The 18,850-nt window shown below is 33.2% G+C and overlaps 1 protein-coding gene across 3 annotated transcripts in view; it reads right to left on the bottom strand.

The window, feature by feature from the left end:
* The window catches only part of LOC129218423 (scavenger receptor class B member 1-like), a 126,082-nt gene that overhangs the window by 94,969 nt on the left and 12,263 nt on the right, over window positions 1–18,850 (bottom strand). For all 3 annotated transcript variants that reach the window (XM_054852676.1, XM_054852679.1, XM_054852677.1), the window contains exon 2: window positions 917–1,043. In XM_054852676.1, coding sequence (XP_054708651.1) covers window positions 917–1,036 — 120 coding nt within the window. In that variant the 5' untranslated portion in view covers window positions 1,037–1,043. The remainder of the gene's footprint in view (window positions 1–916; window positions 1,044–18,850) is intronic.

Here is an 18,850-nt window from a genome sequence, read left to right as displayed (position 1 = left end):
CAAAGAAAAAACTAATCCGACGAGTTCAGAACCTTATCCTATTCTTAAAGCCTGCTAATTAGTAAAACCCTAATTTCAAATTAAACTGGCAGCATTGTGAAATTATTAATCTAGAATACTGGTCAAACTTGAGAAATCAGACACCAGTTACAACATATTATTAAAGAATATAAGTTAAATCATTGGGGGAGGGGTATTCTGTATTTAATTCCCCTTGGATTGAACACTAAATATGTTTAAAAACTGAATTATATAAAAAAAAACATTTTAGTGAATAAATTAAGTTATTTTAGTTAAAAACAATATTAAGGTAATTGATTCAGCTATAAAAGTAGCAAAATATATTCAATTTACTGCAATGCTACGTAGTAAAAACATTGGTAACATCTATAAGTAAAAATTAACAGGGGGCAAAAATTAATCATCCATATGCCGCGAGAATTCTCGTTCAAGACGAAGGCAAAACCTTTGCTGTGAAAATACACCGGTCACCGAAAAACCACGTGACCTGTGACGTGCGGATACGTAAGCTGTATTACGTAGCCACAACGTGTGAAATTCAATTTTTTTTTTTATTTCTCCGGGACCCCTTATCAGATCCAGACCAAATTACCGTCGGACCATCTGGGAAGTATACCCTTCGAAACCAAAAAGAATTTTTCAAATCGGTCCAGTAGTCTTGGAATAATCCGAAAACATACATAAAAAGCCGCATGACGAAATCGTAACCTCCTTTTTTGAAGTCGGTTTAATAATCAGCTATTAAGAAGCTCTTAATATAAGCAATGTTTGAAGAAAAAGAATCATATTTTTATGCATCCTTTTCGTCTTGTACAATAAAATAATCAAACCTTAAGAAACTAAAAGAAACATTTCAAGAGAATCAACTTTGCATTAAAAAATATATATAACTTACTTTTTTTATTTCACTCTCCATTAGCATTGGAAAAGTTATGTATAAAACAAAACCTAATGTGGCCGTTAAAAGTCCAGAGGCCACTAGAGTGCCAATTTTCTGCGGAATTGAGCAAAACATCTTGGAACTGAAACAAAAGTAAATTAATATTAGGACGGAGCATCTTAAAATCTCTGCTACACGAATTTATGAATGACGAAAGTACTTCTTTTCAAAAGTTTCTCTCCAGTAAAACGCAAATTTAGGAAAAGATTTAAATTGTAAAATGTTGCACAGCAACAAATTTACATACATTTTTAATTTGAAAACATTTCAATGAGGTTTAGAATTTTTTTTTTTTTTTTCCCATAGTATTTCACCCCATTAGGTACATTTTTACACTCTGACCCATTTGAAAAGTTATTAAAAACTAATGCATTTGTAACGAAGAAAAGGCATTTTTGGCCTCGATTTTTGAACTTTGACCGCCTTGAGGGGAGCATGAAGATTTTATCTGACCTATTTGAAATTCCACATATAATTGTTTAGTGGACAACTTTCCTCACCCTGGGCAATTTGAAATTCCGATTTTTTTTTTCCTTCGATCCACCCTATTAATCAGTCTTTTTTCAAGTCCAATTCAGGTATACGCATTTCACACACACACACACACACAAAAGGAGAAAGCTCATAACTTCTTTCGAAATTATATTGATTATTCATTGAAGAAAGTGCTGGAAATAACAATTCTAAGCAATAATTTTGTGGCTTAAGTTTTCGAAATCGGAAAAAAAAAAAAAAAAGATTGTGGGAATGTGAAGTTTTGCAATATAGCAAGTCGAGTACAGTGAAGAAATAGGTAAAGCAATGAAATGCAGAAAAAATATTCCAAACTAATTTCATCCTGATGTAACATGTTTCTTAGATGCAGTTTAATGAAGACATTATACAGGGCAATATTGGTACTATTTAAAGATACTATTCTATTAACGTTATTCTATTTCTCTTTAACGATACTATTCTATACTATTTAACGATATAGTAGCTTAAAAATTTCGAATGCAAATTTACTTTTCTGATTTAGACTGCATTTTGCTTGTTTGTTGAATTTTTTTTTTTCACATACGTGCATTAGATAACTTAATTTTTTGAAAGGGAAACATTAAATTAGTTTTCAATTGTGTGTTAAAAAATTTACAACAGGAGGAGTAACTTACCGTGGTATTTTATTAAAATGATAGTTTTGAAGGCGATGATATTGAATTAACTTACCACTTTAACTCTACAGTTAAGTTAAAGCATTGTATAAGAAGGGAACCTCTCAGTGAAGTCCATTCTTACACCAGAGCACTCTGGTCTCTGGTAGATTAGTGTGAGTAGCCACGAAGTTTACACTATGTTCTGTAGGCGGCATCGGATGTACTAAAACAACAGGAAAGAATATTGCCGATTAACGGTCACTTGCCCTATTTCCCCCCACACACGAGCATTTATCTATACTAATAATATAAAGCTGAAGAGTTTGTTTGTTTGTTTAAACGGGTGGTAATCTCATGAACTACTCGTTTGAATTGAAAAATTATTTTTGTGTTGAATAGTCCATTTATCAAAGAAGGCTTTTTTTTAAAAAAAATCAGATTAACCGAAATATTTGTAATTGCAGATTAAATATTTAATTAAATGTTTAATTAACTATTTAGTTCTGTGAAATCCTAATTGATGGCGAGGTAAGTTAACCCATCTAGAGGGCGCTGGCTGACAGTGTCGATAGCTACGCTATTGTGGGACTGTTGTGGTCAGCGAACTGATTTTTGAATGCGTTTTTATTTTTCGATATTCAGGTATATCATTTGATTTTGTAGGGATTTTTCTATTGGGTTTTGTTTTCCTTGTTTCTTCAACGTTTGTTTTTGTTCTTATAGTTGAAGATAGTTACTTATCTAAGTAAATAATTTGATTTGTCGTATTATTCAATTGTTTTTGTTCTTTATAACGTTTTTATTATAGCCTTGGTTATTTGGCGAAACATTTTAAATTGCAGAAAAAAACCGCTTCACTCGTTAAAGAACAGGGTTACGGTAGCGTCGTTGCTCGGCGCGCTAAGCGATGAACTATACAGTTGAAGAATTATTTTGCGTTTTTACGCTACTGTTAATCTTTTTACGTGTTTTGGCGAATAGTTTTAAATTCCAAAGAGACTGTAATGGGTTTATTGAAAAGGTGTGTGGATCGAAAAACACTTTTTGTTTTCCAATCAATTTCTAATAGCGCGGAAAACTTGCGCATTGGCATCCTTATAATGGGGAAAATAATTTAAAAAGTTATAAATAATTTTTGAAATCGCGCAAGAGCCCTCAAGTTGAGAAAGAAAAAAGAAAAAATTCTTTTCCAAAATAATTTACTTCATTTCTAAAAGTATAAAAAATGCACCTTGTATTTACTGAAATGTGTAGAAAAAACTTGTGGGCACATTATCGATCATTTGATTTCGCTCAGAAACAGGGTTGGCAAGTTTCTGCCGAGGTGATGGTTAAAACCACTTGTAGAAACCGGTTAAAACCGGAATGGCAAAAACCCCTTTCTGCCACGTTTGTGGCAGAAAGGGGTTTTTGCCGGTTTCTGCCACATTTGTGTCAGAAACTGGCAAAAACTCAGAAAATAACATAAAAGTAATCAATGATACACAATCGAAACTTATCATAGGAAAATAATGAAATGTTAACCAAAGCACAATTTAATTACAGTATAATTCAAAATCAAATATTACATTGTTTGCACTCTGCAGCTGTCTCTAAGAAAAGGTGGATTGAAAATATTAATGATTTCTTAATTTAAATGGGCATAAAGGAGAAATTTTAGAATACTCTCACAACAGAAGAACTAGACGGCAATGCCATCAAGGAGCAAGAAAGATTCAGGAAACTTCCATCAACTGTATGTTTTTTTTAAACTGGTCCACCATGTAGTAATTGGGGTAGTTTTAAAAACTTGACTGAAAAATAAGTTTTGGGAAATTGGGTCATTTTGTTTTGCAAAGCTGTGATATTAGGTATAAAATCTAGGTTAGTATTGGCAAGTAAAATTCTGGTATTTTCTTCATGAGCACATGATAATTTCAATCCCAAGCGTTTTAGATGAAGCGTATATGCTAAGAAATGACAATCAGAAACTGCCTGTTTAAATCTGTATGTCACTTCTTTTTCCTCAGCACCCCTAAGATTCTCGTCCTTTGTTTAATCCAAATGTCACGTGCATCTGCAATTCAATTCCTTTCTGAGCTAAATCAAGGGCAATAGCAATGGGTTTTATTTTTTTAAATGATAAAATTGAACCACATTTTTTAGTGTACTTAAACCAATATCATTTAGTAATTATTTGAACTATTAAAGATGTTTTTGAGTTTTTGCCAGTTTCTGCCGGTTTTTACCGTTTATAACCAGTTTCTGCCACTGGCAGTGCAAAAACCAGTTTCTGCCGGCAGAAAGCCAACCCGGCTCAGAAAGCTTTAAAAAATACCATTTTTAAAGTAAAAGTCATATTTTTTCAAAAATTCTTAGGCTGACTATTAAGCATTCGTTTTAATATTTTACATACATTTCTCTTATGCTGAAATACCTTGGGAATCACCACGCGGAGGCCTGTCATTTCAAATTTTCCAGAGGGGAGGGGGGGGGGGGGGGTCAAAGAGTGCGAATTCTATAGAAGTTTCAACGGAAAACAGCAAAAATCATGCCCACCCTAATGTAAATACATTTGTTTTTCAAAGCCGTGGTGGGGACAATAAACCACCCCGACCCCCTAATTGACAAGCCTGATCACGTGGTGTTGGCAGCAAGTCGAGTCCCACTAAACACCTTACACAATCAACCAAGCAATATAGATTTCATTCATTATGCTGAAGTTTTTTAAATTATGAATTCTTATCAATTGTTCTAGATCTTATTGTTATTAACTATGAAAACCTTCTCGGTTTTCACGCTTTGCGACATTTTCCTTCAGCCTCTGTCACAAGTTTTGCTCATTTCTCTGCCGGTTGAGTGCGGTATCAAATATTCAAGTTATAGCAGGGCTTTGGCTTTCAATGAATATTAAAAATCCATTTTAATACTTTACTTATTTTTCCATTATGTTAAAATGTCTCAGGACTCACCACATGGAGGTCCCAACAAGTTGAGCTCTCTCCCCCCGTCCCTCACGCAAACGCCCTACCCAACCAACCAACCAACCAATTTGTGTGTGATTTTTTTCTGTTTAAGTTCTTTAAATTCTGACTTAGTATCAAATTTTTCATCAAAGATCTTAATCTGAATGTTGTCTACTTAGTAAAATCATCTGGATTTTCATGCCCGCAAACTTTTTCACCAGTCTCTGTCACAAGTTTTATAATCTCTGTACTGACTGAGTATGGCACGGAAATTTCACCTTGTCGTTGAAATTTTCATACCGAGCATATTTCAACAAGTGATCCAGAATTAGTTGTTAAGTATCCCAGATTCCTCAGTTATTCCCAACGGTTAACTATGCTAACTGGGTGTTAGGACTTAATGTTTCCCAAATTAGTATGACAAGCATAATGCTGATACAGGAAAAATTACAGTAAATACCTAGACCAACGCTCCTGTTTGGTTTGATATTAGGATGCAGTACACCGTGAAATACGGCCCGAAGCATATACTAAAAGTCATTCAAACAACAAGACATTTGTCGAATAACATTAAAAGAAAACCTTGATCCCGTCCTTCATTGAAACTCGTTTTTTTATCATCCAGAGAATATGATGAGGCCATGATATTGGACTACACACAGCACGTTCTAGAATTAGGCTACAGTAGAATACTGAAAGTCTGAAATGAGTAACCAGGATTCTTCAAGCGTTCATTAATTAATTTCAAGCGGTAGATTATCCTAAACTTATTGATCGGCTGAGGTGTACGCTGATACCACCACCATTGTTGTCAAATATGTCAACAGAAGATTTTGAATTTCATTGAAAGTCAAAGCCCTGCCATAGCTTCAATATTTGATACCACACTAAATCGGTAGAATAATGTGCAACACTTGTGACAGAGGCTGCGAGAAACTGTTGCAACCATGAAAATCCAGAAGGTTTTCATAGTAAATTACAATTAGATCATGAACATTTGACACGAAGTCAGAATTCAGCATAATGAATCACACCCAAATTGGTTGGTTGATTGGGTAGGGTGAGCTGGATTCAACTTGCTGCCATCGCTACCTGATTAGACCGGTCATTTAGGGGGACAGGGGATGGTTTATTGCCCCCACCACGGCTTTGAGAAATAAATGTATTTACATTTGGGTGGACGTGATTTTTGCTGTTTTCCGTTGAAACTTCCATTGAAATTGCACCCTCTGAACCTCTGGAAAATTTGAAATTACGGGCCTGCATCGTGGTGAGTCCTGAGTCATTTCAGCATGACAAATTTATGTAAAATGTGAAAACGGAAGTTCAATAGTATATTTTTATAGCTTTATTATGTCAGCTTAAAAGTTTTTGAGATAATATTTTACTTTAAAAATGGTATTTTAAGGCTTTCTGTGCGAATTCAAATGATCAGCAATGTGCCCCCAAGTTTTTTCTATACATTTTTGTAACTACGAAGGGTATTTTTATACTATTAGAAATGAAGTAAATTATTTTTTGAAAACATATACATCTATAAAAATTGCCAATTTTTCCTATTTTTTTTCTCAACTGAGGGCTTTCTTCTTGAGGTCTCATGCGCGATTTCAAAAATTAATTATAACTTTTCTAATTATTTTTCCCGTTATTAGGATGCCAATGCGCAAGTTTTCCGCGCTATTAGAAATTAATTAGAAAAAAAAAGTGTTTTTCTACCCACCCTAGACGCATTTTAGTTGAAGAAAAATGATCATTTCACATCAGAAGGGGGGAGGGAGTAGATTTTTTTATTCAACGGACTTCCTTTAAATTCTTATCAAGGGCGTTGACGTGCGGGTACTCCTAGTACATATATAAAGCAAATAATACAAAAAGTATAGAAACAGCCGATTAAATTCAGACTCATCAGAAGTAAATAAATATTTTAAAATAAAATTTAAAAAAAAAAACAATTTCGAGTAGAGTTTGTCGATATTACATTGATTATGCAAAAAAGGGTAGAAGAAGCTTAAATATTTAAAAACATCAGTAATCAGATTTAAGGAATCATAGAAACTATTTGAGGCTTTGTTCATAACTTTTTTGAAAATGATGCGAAGCGGGCGAATAAAGATATATTGGAAATTATTAATCACTTCATGTTAATTGTATAATTAACATGAAGTGAAAATCCTGATGAGCAAAAAGAGTCAAGATCACAGCAAAATAGCTTTGAAAAAGAGTTAATAAAAATACTAAAATAAAAAATGACAATATACACATTTCAGTTCTCATTAATAAAACAATGTGTTGAAAGTGAACGAGTATTAAGTTATTCGTCATTCCTGGAGAAGAAAAGGTTTGATATGGAAAAGATCGGATACTTGGAGGAAGTTGAGAAATTTGACGGAAACATAACACGCCTTCTCTGAAGGAGAAAGCCGGAAATATCATTGCTTGGTTGAAGGCGTTGAAGATTACGATATGATATAAAGCGGCTAAGACTTGAAATAAATTCATTTCCTATTACGTTCTTCTTTCGCTCCTGAGGAAGGTAACTTACGTTTCGTGCGTGTCGAATAACCACCACGTGTTCCAATGAATAGGATTTCTATTTTCAAACTTGGGGATAGCAGGTGTGCAATAGATTGTCTCATTTTTCATGGGAATCGCAAAGAAAATTTGTTATACTGCTTTCAATGCATGGTAAAGTTGCTTTAATTAACCTTCCCTTGGTAGATTTTTTTTTTTTAAGTCAAATTGACATTGAAGTGAACACGTGAGTCAAGAAAAAAAAAGCTGGTAATCTTTTTTTTTAAGCGAAAAGAAAAATGTTTAAATAAACCGTAGGTGCAGAATGTGAAGGGAGAATGTCCGATACCGAAGTTTGGGTATTGAACGTCGTTTTTGTCACCGTAGAAGTTATGGGTTATCAACTCATATATGATAGTTACAGTGTTATATAAGGATAGATCTGACTCTAAATTAAGGGAAGGGGATGATTGCAAAAACCTCTAGGGAGAAACAAACGAACATTCGTTTATGGTGCTCGAAGAATAGGAGGCGGAGTTAAAACTACTGACAAGACAAAAGATTTGTTATCGGCGATGCAATCTTGTGTTTTCTGCCATGCTCAGCATTTGCGATTTTTTGATGAGAGAAGAAAAAAAAACGCAAAAGGAAAAAATGCAAAAGGATCATTCTTCAAAAAGTGTAACTTTTCTGTCACATGCCTTTTACAGTAAAGATTTTAAGGAACAATTCATTTAACAATGCTTTTTAATTTCATCAAAAACGTATCTATTTAAACCTGCCAACAATTTTTTAACAATAACTTTTATTTTAGTATATTTTTGGTTCACAACATGTAAATTCTCACCTCCGTGGCATGTCACACACTTTGTGGGACTGTTTATTTTGCTTTATAACTTGTTTAATTAAGAGTATATACCTATTTATTTATTATTCCTTTCACAAGTGACTCAAATACTAACTGTTTAAGTATATTTAATTTTTTAAAATTGTATTTTAGTTCGTTTTAGTAGAACAAGGAGTCATGTCACACAAATTCTCGTTTCCGTTACCTAAAGAAGATAGATTTTGGTTTAGAAACTTAGTGTGGTTATTCTGACTTCTCACCTCCGTGAACTTGGATTTCAGGGACGTAAATTAATGTAAAAAAAAGAAGTGAACATATGTTCATATGCTTAACATGTGCAGATTGTAGCAATGAAGAAAAAAATATTTCCTTGAAAAGTGTACCCATTAGGTCTATATTAATGGAAAATTCTTCACCTCCGTGACAGACCTTATCAGTGTCATTATTTCTGACGTGAAAATAAATGATAGAGGAAATGCATCAATATTAGGCACTCTACCAAAATATAAATTGAAAGTATATTTTCAAATTTACTAAATACTATTTTAACACACATTTAAACTAAAAGGACAACTACTAATTCAGCCGTACTTTAATCAGGAGAGCTTAATTAGAGTCCAGCTAATCATTAAAAGAGCTCATTGTTTGCACAATTAGCAAAATTACTACTTTGAAACTAAATTGGCCTCGATTTTTAAACATTAAAAGTTAATTTCTTTTTTTTTTATTTCCGTGAACAAGGCATTTTTTTTTTTTTTTTTGAGTAAAATAATTGGAACATAGCTGGGCCATTGTTAATGGTTACTTCTGGTAGGTAACACTTTTATGCAAGAGAACTTTCATGTTTGCCGCGGAGACCCAAGGGGTCCATAGACCACAGTTTGTGAAGTCCTTCTTGAAAGGAGTGTAAACCACGAGTTAAATTCAGGGCAAGAATGCTGATTCTCGTCAAAATATCAACTCCATCCCTCAAAAATTATCGCGGTAAAGGAGCTACCACAGTAAAAAGAAGAAAAAACAAAAAATATTATGAAAAGCCTGTAATATCCTTTATTTTTTTTCTACATTGGCGGTTTTTCACGAATATTAAGAAAAAACATTTAAATATTTTCTTATTCATTTTCTTACGTTTTCGAAAAGAAATATTTTACAGCTTAATAACCTTACACAATATTTATTAATTCAGGATGATCTATCTTGCTGGTTACAGTGCCCACGTGAGAATTAGATTTTGTGAATCTTTTACTTATGCACCCTTCTAAAACCATAAATTAACTAAGTAAAATTTTGCTATTCGCTAGTCAAAATGTCCCAAAATATAAAATAATCAAGTTCTTTAATGTGCCTTTTTTTTCTTTTTGGTCGATAAATCAAGGTTAAGCGTTGGTGATTTAAAACTATAAATATACTCTATAATTGACACATTCATCATGAATTTAAAAAAAAATACTATTTTAATGCAATTATTACTCACCTGAATACGGTAATTCTCTATATGTAGCTACACGTGACACTAGAAAAGCGATAAATGGTTTCATCGGCACAGAGTACAAAATAATGAATTTAGTTTTTGAAAGGTAAGCGTTTAAAGTAAAGCTACATATTGATTGCAGTGATAACAATACATTATCGAGATACTAAATGACAAAATATTCTTGAGATAATCTATTGTAGTTAATTATATAATTATCTGTTTTGGCTCGTGCGCTTTGTAGATATTTTCTCCCTATCAATGAGTAGACTGTTAATTTATGCTCTTCCATGAAATACATTGCTACACTTTTTGATGATATGGATACTATTTAGGGAGAAATTGCACAATATGGTTTCTATCTCTCTCTCTCTCTCTCTTAGTGCCTCCATAAGATTAATACAATCAGCTATTCTAAATCCGTAGAAGAAAAACAGTGCCGGAACTACGATTTTGCCGGGGCAAAACTTTAAAAATTGCCGCCCTTATCCAACTTTCTTTGAATTTTTATCAAGTTTCAGCGAAAAAAAAAACACAGAAATAGGGTGAATCTTCCGTCCTACAGAAGTTGCCGCCCGGGGCAAGAGTAATGGTTTGCTCCCCCCTAGATCCGGCAACGCAGAGAACAAAATCCAAAACCAATGAAACCTCTTACTAAGTCAATAATCGGGGAAGATAATGAGATTTTTTTTTAATTAAAATAACTGCGGTATTTCTTGATTTTTTTTTTTATTTTTAGCAACGAGTACAGCGGCGTTTTTTAAAGAAACTTTTACTGGATAGTAAGCCATTAAAACAACGAAATCTCAATTTAGAAAAACAGCTTCCAGACACACGTTCGAAGTAATTTTATATCATATTTCATGAAAAATTGGTTATATGAACAGACATTCAAACCAAGGGCGCCCATATGCAAAATTGTAAGGGGGGGGGCTCAGATATTTTCCCCATGGGTTAGGAGGGGATTTTCTCTATGGAAATCGATTTCAGGACAGATTCAAGTCATTAAAATATTTCATTTTTAATAACTTATTCATTAATGGCTGGAGAATAAATGCTTTTATATTTTTGCAAAGAAAAAAGAACCAAAAGCAAGGAAGTTCTAATTTCAAAGGGGGGGGGGCTCGAGCCCCCCTTGCCCTCCTGTATGGGCGCTCTTGATTCAAACGTATATAATTACTGTCAAACGGGAAGACTCGTTGCGGAAAAGGGAAGTCGATATTGATAAAGTGGAAATCGTGGAAATGAGAAGACACTTGTCACTGATACGCGTCTATCATAATTTTAGGGGACATGGGTGGACAACAAGTGAGACTGAATTTCAATATATAAGACTTTCTATAAAAAAAAAGTGTAAAAATGGGCATGTGTAAATATAGGTACCGCTCTTTAAGTGGATAATGGGAGGTATTGAAGATTGGAAACCAGGACTGTAGACAGTGGCGCATATATATATATATTGATATAACATAACAGAAAGGAATTGACGACATTCATTCAAGTAGTGTGGATGCAGTTTGAGTTATTGCAAATTCAAGTTTATTTTTCATCGCACAATTTTGAAAGGCATCTGAAATCATTATCTTTTTACGTTTCTATGGTTAGTTTAAAAGCAATTCAGTGATTTCGAAAAGCGGAGATTCTAATCTATTCGGATATTACCTTTCAGAAGCACGCTTTTAACAACGCACTTCTTTAGGTTACATGAGATAGAGATCACTATTTTTAGGTAAGGTTGCTATATATATGGGCCACTATTGTTACTACCTAACATATTTAATTGCATCCTAACACATGCTTTGAGGTAAGAAAACCTTAAAGTATTTTAGAACGCAAAGTAACATGGTTCAATCGCATTATTGGATGCAAGAAAACTTTGGATACAAGAATCAGTTGACCAAGTGCTGAAAAAATGTTCTCTCAAGAAGCCGCCTTGGGTTTTTTCGAGGTAAAACATTAGCCAAAAGGCAGAGGTGGTAAGACCAAAGGCCTTTAAAAAAAAAGAAAGAAAAGAAAATTCAACTCACAAATCGATACGATTCGTCATCACACTAACCCGCCTTCGGTGACTTTCTTTTTGTGGACGCCGATGATGATTAAAACTTGGCCAACAATGATAGGGATACTCTCGAGTCGGTCGAAAATATTGTATCTTTTTCTGATGAAAAGTTATCTGATGACTCTTGCGGAAAGCCGTAAGTTAAATGTGTTATATTCCAAATGTGGACAAACGTAGCCAGGCTGAATGAGTCAGTTATGTTTGCGATTCCTACAAATATTTATTACCAATCGAGAATAAATTATTTCCCATTTTGCGGTGCGTTGTATCCTGTTTTAAAACATTCGAAATTATATTTTGTATGTTTTTAGAAGAGGGTGCCTTAGAGTGGTTCAAAAAAGCTTTCTTTCAGCTAGAGTCCAGGACACCCCCTATTTTTTTTTTTTTTTAGACTTACTAATAGTATTATGCTGTAAAAGTTTTAGCTTCTTACTCAAATTTTAAGACAGTGCTCAATGACCCCTCAATTTAACATTAGCTGTAGCATAGAAAATGTCACAAATTTAGAAACATTTAATTTCCCCCTCTGTTTTTTTTTTTTTTTTTTGTAAATAATTATTTTATTGCAATGTATATGCATACTACTCGTGTATGTTATAATATGTAGCATTGTTTTTTCAGTTCAATGTATTTTTAACCCCCCTCCCTATACTTATAAAGTTTAGCGGGGGTGGGGTTGAGCACCCTCTTTCAGCTGAAATAGGAAGCTAAAATTCTTCCAGTATATTACTATCCACAAGTCTAAAAATATTGAGGGGTGTCCTGTTATCTAGGAGGAACTTTTTTTTTATATGTATTTTTGAACCACCCTGGGGTGCCTATTTTGCACCCCATTTCTTTTCAGGTTCTTTTTCTGAAGCTTTTTGTAAATTAGTTTTCAAATTGCAATACTTTGTATTAAATATTGTTTCACCTCGCCTCTTTCAGTACACTAGGCGAGTAACCATAGTTAAGGATGCAAACAAATGTTTAAGGAAATCTAGAGTTTATCTATAATAAAGTAACTTTAAATCAAAACCAAAGGAGGGTGCCCATTTTTCGACCTTTTCCTATAGATTTACTACATAACTTTATAGTTTATCATAGTAATGATTAATTATATAAGTTCATATATAAATGTATTCCTTGGGAAAAATTCCTTTATAACGTACTTATAAACTATTAATGACTAGTAAGTATCATGATTAAAACTACTTACCTGGTAACTAACTGTGAAGCCAAACTAAAAGTTTGAAACGTCACAGATGAAATCCACAACAATATCAGAACTAATTCCAAGTCTGATATTGTGCTAGCTCAAAGTTCGCTTTTGTCAAAATAGTTCTTTTTCTGAATCTCAACCGGCGATCTCATTTTTATTATCTACTTATCTAAATTTTTAATCTTAATCAGCCGGTCTCTTTCTTAGTGATATTGTATGATGCGTAAATTACGTAATTGAAACGTCTATTATTCTTTCACATAAGAGGAATTTGCTGCGTTTATTAATTTTCTATTCTTCACAATGTTAGAAACTTGCTGAGTAAACATGAGGAATAAATATGAAAGAAGTGCATTCCTGTCATTGCAAAAGAAATTGCAGAAAGAAAATTTGTAATATAGTTTCTGTTAAATTTGCCATTTCACGAGTAACTTATCTCAGAGCTAACATGAGCTCCTCATGTGCATGACAACATGTGCATGCTCGCCTACAACATGAAATTTTTCGAAAGCGAAGCGCAGGGAGTAAGCATCGGGTCCATTATTGGCCCGGGGCTGCCCATCTGGAGGAGGGGGGGGACGTCATGGTGCAGACTGCGCCATTGAATTTTTTTGAAAAGGGGTGTTTTGAGGGGTATTTTTCTCATTGGGCGGCTCTTGCTTGGGGTGGGGGTCTTCGTAGTAATTGGGGGGGGGGGGGTGCGCCCTTGCTCTTAGGGGGGTGGGCACAACTATATTGGCTAAATATTGACTTCATGAATGAGCTTTTATTCCTTTCGCATAACTGAAGAAAATTTCCCGCATCGTACCAGTCTAAACACCGCTTTGATTGAGTACGATTAACCACTCTGTATTTCCCGTTCATTTTTTTCATTCTTACTGTGAAAGTTGATTGCATACAACTGTACCTAAACGCACTGCTTAAAGCTAGAGAAAAAGGAAAGATAAACTTTCTTGAAATTTAAGAAAGAATTTACGCATCGAAAAAGTATTTTATGTGGGATTAAAAAGATTTTTATTTTAAATACCGTATAATACTGCCGTAGGAAGATAAAGCGCAGTGTGTGCCAAATTTTATTTATTTACTTTTTTTTTTTTCATTTTTGTCATGTATTGCACTTTAGCTTTATTGTAAAAGCTTGCTTACTTGGTTTCCGCTGGAAATAAAGCACGAAAAAAACGTAAAGTTCCAACATTTCCCCATCATTAGTATGGAATCTAAAGAGCGCTTCTTTAAAAATCTCATAAACTCTTTTCCATAGATACTGCGCTTCACCTTCCCACGAATGGTTCTTCACGTAGAAAACGGTAATATTAAGGAATGGTTTAAAACAGTTTGAGGTGTGTTTACAAGTGTGTAAACTAATAGTGTATACATTGGATCGCATCCCTCATTTAAATCAAGACTCTACTGTATTCCAGAAAAAAAAACTATGAAGATTTCATTGAATAAAAAATTTATATCCCTAGCAGAACTTTACGATATTATTTGGACCATCATGGGCATATTATCACATTATGCATGAATGATGTCTATGGTTAAATGGTTAAATTAAAGACTGAAACGAAAAAAGATACTAAGAACATCTCAGTGAATAATAACTTTATGTTCTTAACGGAAGTTTTATTACCCTTTTGACTATCATTAGCAAGTTATCACGTAGATGAAGTTTTATTTTGAGCTGCGGGAGAACAGTGCGTATATATGATGTCAATAATAAAATCGTTAAAATGAATATTGAAAAGAAAAAAAAAATAAGAGCATCCCATTGAATAAAAGCGTTATGTTCTTAACGGAAGTTTACTTTATTCCTTTAACTTAAAGTTCTTATTTGAGTTACGGAAGAACATAATACATACGTGATGTCAATAGTTGAATGGTTAAATTAAACATTGAAAAAAAAAAAAAAAAAAAAAGATTGTGTACATCTCATTGAATAATAAACGTGTTCTTAACGGAAGTTTACGTTATCCCTTTGAATATCATGAACATGTTATCACGTTGTTGAAATTCTATTTTAAGATGCCGAAGAATATTAAGCATACGCATGATGTCAGTAGTTGAATGTTATAGTTAAACATTGGGCGGGAAATGTCGTTGAACGAATAATTGTGATTTTGCGTTCAAGGCCGCTAAAGGAAGGTCTTGAAGGACGTAATATCTGTTAAGTAAGTCCACAGAGGACCAGAGTTGAAGCTTAGTTTGTGGAATGAAGACTTACGTAAGCTTCGCTGTAAATATAGTTTACGAGGCAGCAAGAAGCAACGGATGTAAGTGCATCTTCTCACTCTTACATTTTGAGTAAAACAAGTTGAAAGCTCAAATCCACGGTAGGCTTTCATCGAAAAGCTTTTTCTAAATCATTCTGGTTAGTAGCACCTACCAGGGCTACTGGTTCCATCTCTTGTCCCAAAACATACGAGAGTTTGTCCTACAATTTGCACTAGTTATCTACAATTTCCCGGTTTACGCACTTACACCCCTTTGCATCTAGGTGCTTTATAATTTTTCACATTATTTTGTCACTGCCTATTTTTTAGCTGCATGGAAACTGTTTTCTTCTTTTGCAAGAAAATTACGAATGATGCTAATAGCACCATCATTTGTTATGTCCTTGTAAAAGAAACGTGTTTGTTTTTTCCTTCAACAAGGACACGCAGTTCTTAAACATAACGTTAATAGACAAGCCACCATTATTTTATTTATTGCCGTTTCCACCCATAGCTGGAAGTTTTTTCATCACATTATAAATTTTTCCGAATGCTACGAGTTATAGGTAGGTGATTAAAATGTCATCCGCGACTGATCAGCAGAAGTTTCCAGCTGATAGAGGGTATGTTGTAAACTGAAGTATAAGAGTTATTATAGTATTATAAAAGACATTTAATATACAATGCAACAATGTATTTACTGTTCCGATAAAGAAGTTCGTTATCAAGGTCTAGGTAGAAGATTTATTTTTTTTTTTACTTATTAGACCGGCAATATTTTCCAATATTGGAACGTTGGTCCAATTTAAGAATCTGAAATATACAACCAAATCTTTTTAGTTTTCACTTTAAAAATTTCATTGGTGTAATTTAAATGCACCATATTTAGGATATATCAAACATTTTGTAGAAACTTCAATTCCTTAAAACTGATGGGTTTTTTCCCCCTAAGAGCTTTAATTTTAGTTTTTCTGTATAAGCTTTCTTTTTTTTTTTCATTTGACAGAAAATTGTTCTTTCTGACAAAGCTAGTTTACATGACTATTAATCTCGGTGGTTCTTGACTTTAAAATATGTCAAAAAAGAGACAATACTGGTACTGCGAGGAAGAAATGACGGAAAGAACTCCGTCCCTACAAATATTTAAACGCCTTTTTATTTTTGCTGATAGGAACAATAGTATGAATCTTATAAGTCTATATCCCAAGTAACTACTCAATTGTGACTACTCAAGCCTGTTCTTTATAAAATGTTACTTAGGCCTCACTATTTTTTTATTTTTGCTTTGTTTCACATGTAACAATACAGGGTCTCTTGTTCTTAGGAGGTCCAATATAGGCGGTCTTCTAATAAACCAGTAGACGCTAATGACTTTGAACTCTTTATTATGTCAAATAGTGCTATGTTTCTTTATGTCAAATGTTAAATTATCAAGATATAATTTTCTGTCCCATATTAATATTCAATAATTTCTTTAGTTACAATGAGTGTAATAGTCAACTAATTCTTTTATTGAACTCAGTATTTTCATGGGGGGGGGGGGCAATATGAAAAGTATAATTTAAAGAAAAGTTGCGCCATTATCCGACATGACATACCTGTAGTTACCATAATGTACTTAAGTCAAATCCGGATACCTTTATCATGATGAGAGGAGGGGGAGGGTGCAGGACATGCCAGTACAACGTTTCCCCTGCCGAATTTAGGACTACTTACATAACTATAAATACTAGATGGGAAATTTCACAAGTCGAAAACATGATTACTACAAAGTGCAATAAAAAACTAATTTATCAAAAGAGTTAAAATTGAAACAATATTAAAGTAGCAATCAGCTAGTCATATAATAAATCTTGCTCAGTGGAAATATGTACTGCAAAAGTGTTATAAATATTTGCGGCATGGTTACAATTCAAAGAATAAAAAATGTCCGTAGCTTGAAACCCAGACGATCTGGACGAAATCCGTACGTCTGATGACCCAAGGCATAGTGAAGTTTCTCGGTATTGACATAATTGGGAAAAAAGACCAAAAATAAAAATATTGAGGTTCAAATTGAATCATAAATTATTATTATCATTATTTATATATTTATTTATTTTAAAAACAATGCTTATGCTTTAAAGAAAACTTACGTCACAACCCGACATGACATTGGAATGTCGCAGTGCTTATGATAATAATCAAAATAAATAATCGAAAATAAAAGATCGCAATTAAATCTCAATTAAAGAAAAACGGCTTTAATTACAAAAAGAAATTTTATCTACCAGTAGTACGTGGCTAGAGTAAGTATTCACTTTTTCAGAATATTTTAAATTTTTTAAATCTGTTGGCACTGTTTGTAATCTCGAAGAACTTCCGAATAAACAACATTTGCTTCCTTCAGTGCAACAAAAAAACCTTGGCACCTTGATGTTGCACAACACACGTCTCGTGTTCTATTTGACTGCGTTGGAGTGTTCCCTCAGCGTTGTTATTCCTGGGTCATTCCATGCGAAATGAGCAAATCAGCTGTGGCTGACATGTCACAGATTTCAATGAAAATTTTTATTTAAGTAAACCATGCATATCTATGAGGGAATGCAAAGTATGGAAGTTTAAAAACTGTTTGTAGCTTTGTTATTGAAATTAGAAGTTGATGCTTACGCTAAGCCTAAATTTTCAGAGTTCATTGCAGCCAGTTTGTGACTCAATAACTCCATAAGTTATAAACGTATACTTAAAAAATATAAATATTTCCACATTCTATAAACGAATCTCTATTGGGAAAGAGCAAAGTAAAATTTATTCGGATCCTTTTTTGAATCTGAGATATTGACAAATATTGAAATTTTGCCAATTTACTTCAGATTTCAAATCACTCTTCTAGCTCTTTTAATGAAAATATAAGAGTAAAAATAATTCAGATTGAAAAACTATCTATAACTAACTATCTGCTCTAAATTAGTTATTGTTTATTAATTTCTTGATGATGAAATCGTACTTTAAAAAATTGAAAATTTCCGAAAATTCCATTTTTTCCTCTATTTTAGATGTTTTTTTGAAGATGAGGGAATGCTCTAAATTTACTCAAGTTTTTTATGTAATATATTGAAGTGTCTTTTAGATGCTATTAAGTTTTAATCATTGGTATCAGCGTATTTTTGCTACTAGAGTAACTTGAACTTAGGCAAAATTTCATTAGTTAGTTCTTTTTATTTAAGTTTAGCAAAACTAACCATTTCTTTCGTGTTTCATTTTCTCAAAAGCATGTTTATGAAGTATTTGCTAAAACGTACATTTATTAAAAATCGAAATAAATGTTAGATATACTTGCTTTTGCATCATTGAGTCGTTTATCTAGTGTTTTGAATTCTCGTAATTTCACATAAGGGTCAATCCATACAGGTTCCATACAGTATAAACTACTCATTCATGTTCAAATATTTCTAAGTTATAAAATTAAAATAATTATTTTGAAAATTACAATATGTTTTTTCAGTATAATATATTATATAAGGCACAATATA

Source organism: Uloborus diversus, chromosome 3 (assembly GCF_026930045.1).
Source record: "Uloborus diversus isolate 005 chromosome 3, Udiv.v.3.1, whole genome shotgun sequence".
In the NCBI taxonomy this organism is placed as follows: Eukaryota; Metazoa; Arthropoda; class Arachnida; order Araneae; family Uloboridae; genus Uloborus; species Uloborus diversus.
The sequence above is the reverse complement of the archived record's forward strand: the minus strand, read 5'-3'. Positions and strand labels throughout refer to the sequence as shown.